The 9,345-nt window shown below is 43.9% G+C and overlaps 1 protein-coding gene across 1 annotated transcript; it reads right to left on the bottom strand.

The window, feature by feature from the left end:
- Nucleotides 1-5: 5 nt before the first annotated feature.
- On the bottom strand, nucleotides 6-8,574 carry LOC112253867 (cytochrome P450 20A1). The gene is made up of 13 exons (XM_024425916.2): nucleotides 8,371-8,574; nucleotides 7,958-8,007; nucleotides 4,253-4,419; nucleotides 3,869-4,014; nucleotides 3,278-3,445; nucleotides 3,095-3,173; nucleotides 2,313-2,425; nucleotides 2,105-2,159; nucleotides 1,806-1,926; nucleotides 1,382-1,493; nucleotides 1,171-1,235; nucleotides 990-1,079; nucleotides 6-794 (listed from the first exon to the last, which is right to left on the bottom strand). Exons 1-13 carry the CDS (start codon nucleotides 8,440-8,442, stop codon nucleotides 644-646), a joined length of 1,389 nt encoding a protein of 462 aa, XP_024281684.1. The 5' UTR covers nucleotides 8,443-8,574; the 3' UTR covers nucleotides 6-643.
- Nucleotides 8,575-9,345: the final 771 nt, after the last annotated feature.

Below are 9,345 nucleotides of genomic sequence, written 5' to 3'. Positions count from 1 at the left end.
AAAAAGGCTGTTAATAATATTTTTTATTTTATTTTAAACAACCACTGATAATGTAGCGATACAGGGGAAACAGGGCTGGGGATTGAACCAGAGACCCTGCAGATACAGAGTGAGCACTTGTTGATAATAATGGCCAAGATGTCTTGAAGGTGGCAAGATATGCTCACAACAGTGGGGCTGCAACAAATGTGCAAAATATTATATTCCTATCCTAACACAAGAGTAGTGTAAACTTTATTTTAAAAATGAACTGTCAAAAATGCCATAAATCTGGGGGAGTGGGGACCACGTGCTTTGGAAGGCAGTTCAGCTGGAATGTTGGTTTAAGGCAAGGTTTAAGACAATACATCAATGTTCATGGAACTTGAAAAGATAGGTACTGATCCTCATATCGAAATAGGCAGAACAAAAAGCTACTTCAGGTGGTAGCTCAAATGACGAGTCGCCATTGGCAATGACTTGAGCTAATCAAAACCATGTTCAAGAGTTCACTGACAAATAGCCCTACAAAGTGCGCCATCATGTTTAAAGTTATTTTAACAGTTCCACTCGGTCTAGAATCTAGGCTAACTGACAAGCACCTTCCCAAATAACACAGTTCCTCTTCCACAGATGGAGTTTGAGTCAAATGTCCACTGTTAGTTTAGCTTCTTTTGCTCACAGTGATCCATGTGTCATCTTTAGGCGTTGACACCAGCTCAGATCTGGCCTCTACCACCTGTCCCTTTACCTGATGCAGCTTCAGTTGGCGCACTACAGTGCTGAGGACAACAGTGGCCACTGTGTACGCAAACCTGAAATGTGGCGAAATGGTGGTATAAAAAGTTAGTAACAAGACGTCCTTCTTCTTTGCCTGGTAGTGACACTCCCTCTCCTTTCCTTTGATGTTGTCGAAGAAATATGGTAAAACTGTATAAGAAGTTGCTCCTGTGTAATTACAACTTGGTTAACCTCAAGTGCATGCCACTATCCTTTCCCATCCCTGTTACCTCAGCTCAGGGCAGGCCTGGCTCCCTGAGAATCCAAGCAGAGAGAAGCTTTTGCTGGCTGAATCTTCTGTGAATCGATCTGGGTCAAACCTGGATGAACAAAGTGCAAGAATTCAAAATCGGTACCAAAAAATCCAGCAAAAATCGGCTCTTTAGTTGGCAAAAATACATATGAACAGACTTGTAGGGACGGCTCCAGGTGTCTGCATCCTGTAGGACTACCCCAAGGGCATAGATCACCAGTGTCTAAAAGAAACATAGGAATAAAGTGTTTTCATTATTCACTTTAAACTTCAAAATTTGGTTCATTTTACATCCACAAGCACTTGCTGACTGTGACAGTGAGATGTGGATAATAAAGGGACTAAGTAGGGAAGAGGAGAATAAGATACCTCTTTAGGAATAATGTGCTGATCGACTTTCCCTTCATTTTCCTGGAGCTGGGCTGCGATGGGCGTCAGTTTGGCTGTCCGCACAGTCTCGTTCAAAACCTGCTGGAAGTACCTATAGTATAGAAGATGCATTTGATAGGCATGATAAAATGTATCTATAAATATTCCTTGAAGACATGTCACCATGAGGATACCATGAGGATACCTGCCCCTTCTGCTGTGACCGACCAGGGTTCGAACCCGGGTGTCATGTGGGCCACAAGGCTGTTAGCCCCTGTTAGCTTAGGCATTAGCTCAGGAAGCTCACACCAGTCTTCAGGTCTCATATAAGTTACCCATCATGCAAGAGTGGATCTGAAACACCTCTTTTACACTGCATCACATCGTTGATGTTATTTGGATGTCAGACAGAGTCAGAGGTCACCTGAGCTGTGGGATCTTATCCAGAGAAACAGGCTCAGAGCCCAGAACATCCTCCAGCTCCTGATGCAGCTTCTCCTGAACTTCCTCTGACGTAGACAGGAAGTGTACTGCCCAGATGCACACTGGGAAAATATTACAACCACAAAGAGAAACATCAACAGTTTGAGAGAAAGATTTTCTGACAGAATACTAACCAAATTAATGAATTTATTCGTTCAGAAAAAAATGACGATTGGATACACCATAAAAGCTGCAAGTTCTAACGTAGATAGGCATAATCTATTTATTACTAGTACTCACAATTAGCTGTGATGACACAACCTGCCAGTGTGAATACCATGCTGTCCTCCATCACCTACAAAAGAGAAACAATGAAAACAAGAATTCATTAAAACAAAAGTAGGATGAAAGTTTTATTTTCCTCTACATGTGAGTAACAGCAACAGGAGGCTCTATGCTCTGCCCCAATGAGCCTATTCTCCTTATAATCAAGGAATCTGTGCATCACCTGTCTATCTGTGAGGTTGGACTGGAGAAGAGCATCCACAAACGCTGTCTGGCTCCTTTGTCCTTTCCTGTCTTTAGCCACAGACATCAGCACTGTTTCCATTTCTGCCAGTGCTGTAAACAAACATAATGTACTTAGCATGAAGACAGAGAATTTATACACATAGGGAGATACTCTAACAATCTCTTTTTTATTTCAGATACATTCAGTAAGGAAGTGGAAGTTCTCTTAAAACCTGTCTAGGACTGGGGTTCCACTAGAGGAACCAACAGCCAATGAAATTGTAGGGCGTCAAATACAAATCAACAGAAATCTCATAAATCTCATTTATCAAACATACAAGTATTGGGCACCATTTTAAAGGTAAAATTCTCGTTAATCCAGCCACAGTATCTGATTTTAAAAATGCTTTACAGCGAAAGCTCCACAAACAATTATGTTAGGTCACCACCAACTCACAGAAAAACCCAGCCATTTTTCCAGCCAAAGAGAGGAGTCACAAAAAGAACAAATAGAGATCAAATTAATCACTAACCTTTGATGATCTTCATCAGATGACACTCATAGGACTTCATGTTACACAATACATGTATGTTTTGTTCGGTAAATTTCATATTTATATCCAAAAATCTTATTTTACATTGGCGTGTTAGGTTCAGTAGTTCCAAAACATGCAGTGATATTGCAGAGAGCCACATAAATTCACAGAAATACTGTACATCTCAGCATTAAGGAGAAGTGTAACACATATGATCCATAACAGTGAACTAGTTCTCACTCACCGCTCTCATAGTGTTCCTTTCTGATGGAGCTCTTCTCCATGGAACCGTCCAAATAGCCTTTTCCGATCTCTGACCAGATCTGATAAGTAAAGGGAATTATCAGTGAAAATCTGCAAACAACACAGATCGTAATGGGCATCTTTTCACAAGAAACGGTGACTTTAAATGTGACTGCTCACTCACTGCCTCATGGTTCTTTCGGAAGCCGATGACTTCAGCATCATTCTGGAAGCGGTCACCCAGAGCGAGTTGAGTGACAGCCTTCATGGCCAATCCTAGCAGATGGGCACAGAGGGGTGTGTGCTGGTCCTTAGGGAAAGACTTCCACTTCCCCACTAACTCCTCCACCAGCTAGAACAGGACAGAAAGGGTGGGAGGGAGACAGAGAGTGTGTGTCAATGGGAAAGGGGGATACCTAGTCAGTTGTCTAACTGAACGCATTCAACTGAAATGTGTCTTCTGCATTTAACCCAACCCCTCTGAATCAGATAGGTGTGGGGGGGCTGCCTTAATCGATATCCACATCTTCGGCGCCCGGGCAGAACAACAGATTTTTACCTTGTCAGCTCGGGGATTCGATCCAGCAACCTTCCAGTTACTGGCCCAACAATCTAACTACTAGGTTACCAAACTTTAACATCCCAGGGAAGTGAGCACAAAAAGCTTTTGAGTAAACAAATACTAAATGGATACACAAAAACATAAGAAAGTATTGCAGAATACTACAGCCAAATATTAAAAACTGCCAAATGAGCCATTGTGTAAGAGGCAAACCTTCAGCAGCAGGGGAAAGTTTTCCTTCAGGGTGTTGTTGACGGCACTCTCATACAACTTCTTCCTCATTACAGCCTCTGTGGCCCCTCCACCCATTCCTGACCGGTACCCTAGCAACGACTTCAGCATTGTCTCAAATGAGTCCGCTACAAAGTAAGGATAGAAGATGTCACAGTGGAAAACATGTTACTGTTTCTTAATTTCAAAACAACACTGTACATGTAAAACAGAAATCACCTGAATCTGTTACAACATCTATCTATCCCTGCATTCCACTTAGAATGGTGCAATCGTTTAAGCATGCATTTTAAGTGGTATGTTAGTAGGGACAGAGCACCTGTTTCCTTTTCCTCCCAATAGTTTCCCTCCCTCCTCAGTACTCACTAGTCCTGTTGGGGTTGATGTGCTGCCGTAGCTGGTCCACTGAACCCAAGCTGACCACAGGGCGTCCTCCAAACCAGAAGGATGCCACAGGACCAAACTGTCCATGTAGACAAGCCAGGAACTCATGCAGACTGCCTTGGTTCACTATGTCTTGTATATTTCCATCCCTAGATTAAGAGAATGAGACAAACAAACCAATATGAACCTAGGTCAGGCCAGGGCCCGTATCCAGAAAACTTCTCAGTGTATGTGTAGACAGGGGGATCTGATTCTGGATCAGTACTCCTACAGAGACGGTTTATAAATACAGGCTCAGGTCAAGTGTGGTGACTCAACTCACCATCAGTACGACCAAGAATATGTTTTTCGCGATGCGGATCCTGTGTTCTGCCTTACAACCAGTGTAACCGAGTGGATCACATGCAGCGACCAAAAAAAAAAACGACTCAGAAAAAGAGGGAAACGAAGCGGTCTTCTGGTCAGACTCCGGAGACGGGCACATCGTGCACCACTCCCTAGCATTCTTCTTGCCAATGTCCAGTCTCTTGACAACAAGGTTGATGAAATCCGAGCAAGGGTAGCATTCCAGAGGGACATCAGAGACTGTAACGTTCTTTGCTTCACGGAAACATGGCTAACTGGAGAGACGCAATCCGAAGCGGTGCAGCCAGCGGGTTTCTCCACGCATCGTGCCGACAGAAACAAACATCTTTCTGGTAAGAAGACGGGCGGGGGCGTATGTCTTATGGCCAACGTGACATGGTGTGATGAAAGAAACATACAGGAACTCAAATCCTTCTGTTCACCTGATTTAGAATTCCTCACAATCAAATGTAGACCATATTATCTACCAAGAGAATTCTCTTCGATTAAAATCACAGCCGTATATATCCCCCCCCAAGCAGACACATCGATGGCTCTGAACGAACTTTATTTAACTCTCTGCAAACTGGAAACGATTTATCCGGAGGCTGCATTCATTGTAGCTGGGGATTTTAACAAGGCTAATCTGAAAACAAGACTCCCTAAATTTTATCAGCATATCGATTGCGCAACCAGGGGTGGAAAGACCCTGGATCATTGTTACTCTAACTTCCGCGACGCATATAAGGCCCTGCCCCGCCCCCTTTCGGAAAAGCTGACCACGACTCCATTTTGTTGATCCCTGCCTACAGACAGAAACTAAAACAAGAAGCTCCCACGCTGAGGTCTGTCCAACGCTGGTCCGACCAAGCTGACTCCACACTCCAAGACTGCTTCCATCACGTGGACTGGGAGATGTTTCGTATTGCGTCAGACAACAACATTGACGAATACGCTGATACGGTGTGAGTTCATTAGAACGTGCGTTGAAGATGTCGTTCCCATAGCAACGATTAAAACATTCCCTAACCAGAAACCGTGGATTGATGGCAGCATTCGTGTGAAACTAAAGGCACGAACCACTGCTTTTAATCAGGGCAAGGTGTCTGGTAACATGACTGAATACAAACAGTGCAGCTATTCCCTCCGCAAGGCTATCAAACAAGCTAAGCGCCAGTACAGAGACAAAGTAGAATCTCAATTCAACGGCTCAGACACAAGAGGTATGTGGCAGGGTCTACAGTCAATCACGGACTACAGGAAGAAACCCAGCCCAGTCACGGACCAGGATGTCTTGCTCCCAGGCAGACTAAATAACTTTTTGCCCGCTTTGAGGACAATACAGTGCCACTGACACGGCCTGCAACGGAAACATGCGGTCTCTCCTTCACTGCAGCCGAAGTGAGTAAGACATTTAAACGTGTTAACCCTCGCAAGGCTGCAGGCCCAGACGGCATCCCCAGCCGCGCCCTCAGAGCATGCGCAGACCAGCTGGCCGGTGTGTTTACGGACATATTCAATCAATCCCTATACCAGTCTGCTGTTCCCACATGCTTCAAGAGGGCCACCATTGTTCCTGTTCCCAAGAAAGCTAAGGTAACTGAGCTAAACGACTACCGCCCCGTAGCACTCACATCCGTCATCATGAAGTGCTTTGAGAGACTAGTCAAGGACCATATCACCTCCACCCTACCTGACACCCTTGACCCACTCCAATTTGCTTACCGCCCAAATAGGTCCACAGACGATGCAATCTCAACCACACTGCACACTGCCCTAACCCATCTGGACAAGAGGAATACCTATGTGAGAATGCTGTTCATCGACTACAGCTCGGCATTCAACACCATAGTACCCTCCAAGCTCGTCATCAAGCTCGAGACCCTGGGTCTCGACCCCGCCCTGTGCAACTGGGTACTGGACTTCCTGACGGGCCGCCCCAGGTGGTGAGGGTAGGCAACAACATCTCCTCCCCGCTGATCCTCAACACTGGGGCCCCACAAGGGTGCGTTCTGAGCCCTCTCCTGTACTCCCTGTTCACCCACGACTGCGTGGCCATGCACGCCTCCAACTCAATCATCAAGTTTGCGGACGACACAACAGTGGTAGGCTTGATTACCAACAACGACGAGACGGCCTACAGGGAGGAGGTGAGGGCCCTCGGAGTGTGGTGTCAGGAAAATAACCTCACACTCAACGTCAACAAAACTAAGGAGATGATTGTGGACTTCAGGAAACAGCAGAGGGAACACCCCCATCCACATCGATGGAACAGTAGTGGAGAGGGTAGCAAGTTTTAAGTTCCTCGGCATACACATCACAGACAAACTGAATTGGTCCACTCACACAGACAGCATCGTGAGGAAGGCGCAGCAGCGCCTCTTCAACCTCAGGAGGCTGAAGAAATTCGGCTTGTCACCAAAAGCACTCACAAACTTCTACAGATGCACAATCGAGAGCATCCTGGCGGGCTGTATCACCGCCTGGTATGGCAACTGCACCGCCCTCAACCGTAAGGCTCTCCAGAGGGTAGTGAGGTCTGCACAACGCATCACCGGGGGCAAACTACCTGCCCTCCAGGACACCTACACCACCCGATGCTACAGGAAGGCCATAAAGATCATCAAGGACATCAACCACCCGAGCCACTGCCTGTTCACCCCGCTGCCATCCAGAAGGCGAGGTCAGTACAGGTGCATCAAAGCTGGGACCGAGAGACTGAAAAACAGCTTCTATCTCAAGGCCATCAGACTGTTAAACAGCCACCACTAACATTGAGTGGCTACTGCCAACACACTGTCAATGACACTGACTCTACTCCAGCCACTTTAATCATGGGAATTGATGGGAAATGATGTAAATATATCACTAGCCACTTTAAACAATGCTACCTTATATAATGTTACTTACCCTACATTGTTCATCTCATATGCATACGTTGATACTGTACTCTATATCATCGACTGCATCCTTATGTAATACATGTATCACTAGCCACTTTAACTATGCCACTTGGTTCACATACTTATCTCATATGTATATACTGTACTCGATATCATCTACTGTATCTTGCCTATGCTGCTCTGTACCATCACTCATTCATATATCCTTATGTACATATTCTTTATCCCCTTACACTGTGTATGACAGTAGTTTTTTTTGGAATTGTTAGTTAGATTACTTGCTCGTTATTACTGCATTGTCGGAACTAGAAGCACAAGCATTTCGCTACACTCGCATTAACATCTGCTAACCATGTGTATGTGACAAATAAAATTTGATTTGATTTGATTTGATTTTGATTTGAAAGTTGTAAAACACATCTGGTCATAGGCTACTCACTTCTCTTCTGTAGGGTTGAGACCTGGTATACCAGAAGCACTTCTTGATGACTTGATTAAAAAAAATGAATCAAGCATGTTACTTTCAGTTTCAAGAGAGACATAGCATAAAGTAAACATGACAATAAATGATGTGGGGTTTACATATTCTAAGTCCATGGCAGTAACCTCCAAAAACTTGAGCTTTGAAAAAAATATTTGTCCACTCCTTTGCCATATGTTTTACAATTCACTTAAACTGCTGAAACATTTGAGTACTAAAGGTAGATACATTAAATGTCCAGGGATTTGTTTTACTGTCATGTCACTGTAAAACTGTGCACAGAGTTATCAGTTTACACGTAGCTAGTAATGACATGGGTGGATATACGATGTTACAAATATTGGCTGATATAAGCACAGGCATTGACTTACTGGATACAAATAGAGGACTGCGCCGACCAGAATGATGACAAAAGTCACTGCAAATATCGCAAAGTCCAGCATGTTTGCTGATGTTACTCAAAAAAACGTTTAGATAGATAGCTAAAGAAATACTATGCATACAGTATAGCGACCACGTCTACGGTAGACTTATCACTCCGTGTTCTACTGCAAAGCCTGCACAGTCAGTGAGGCCAGAGCAATGCATCTCAGAGCGCATGGCTAAATCAGAATGCCCAGAAGCAGATAAAATCTAACTACAAAACGTTTAGTAGTTTTGGGGAGGAAGCAATGGTCCATTTCCCAAAATTATGAACAGCACACTTATATTCTGGGCAATGACAAAAGTGTCTGTAGATCATAAGTACGAGAGCAGATAGAGGAGAGCAGATACAGTTTTAGTATCTTAATTTGATCACCCTGTTGCAAGAGAACACTTGTAGTGTATTTTAGGCTTAAAAAGGCTTCTGAAGTTTGTAATATTTCCACTTTAAAACTTCTGACTTGATTTTCCCTTACAATAAAAAATGAAATAAATAAACCCCTACAAAAATGGACATTAATTATAACCCATATCAGTGGCGATTTTAGCATGCAAATCTCCGTGTGACAAAAAAAAATCATATGTGGGATGCATGCCAGCAAAGCAGCTACACAACACAACACTAAACATTACATTGATTGCACTATACAACTGCGGAGCCTAGTCAGGCCGCGAAACAGTTCTTTCAGCCTCATTTATTGCCTTTAAAAAAAAACATAGCTGATATGGCTGACTTGCTTAAACAAATGAGGATTCTACTGACAATTGAGATGTACAAACTATGGCATAAGAGGCAATCCGTCATTTCGATTGAGACATTAATGAGCGAGCTAGGACTGACATAGTCATTATAACTATTTGTTCAGCACTTTTGGAAATGTACAGCACAGATTCAAAACATGGGCCGTTCTTACAGTGTTCTC

Source organism: Oncorhynchus tshawytscha, linkage group LG07 (assembly GCF_018296145.1).
Source record: "Oncorhynchus tshawytscha isolate Ot180627B linkage group LG07, Otsh_v2.0, whole genome shotgun sequence".
Taxonomy (NCBI): domain Eukaryota; kingdom Metazoa; phylum Chordata; class Actinopteri; order Salmoniformes; family Salmonidae; genus Oncorhynchus; species Oncorhynchus tshawytscha.
Note: the sequence above shows the minus strand (reverse complement) of the source record. Positions and strands in the feature narration are given on the sequence as shown.

Excerpts from the sequence above, each read along its gene's own strand:
- LOC112253867 (XM_024425916.2), bottom strand. The coding sequence starts at position 8,442 with ATGCTGGACTTTGCGATATTTGCAGTGACTTTTGTCATCATTCTGGTC. Across the intron at positions 8,008-8,370 it reads CAGTCCTCTATTTGTATCCA|TCATCAAGAAGTGCTTCTGG; the intron begins GTAAGTCAATGC and ends TTTTTAATCAAG. Across the intron at positions 3,446-3,868 it reads ACTTTCCCCTGCTGCTGAAG|CTGGTGGAGGAGTTAGTGGG; the intron begins GTTTGCCTCTTA and ends GTCCTGTTCTAG.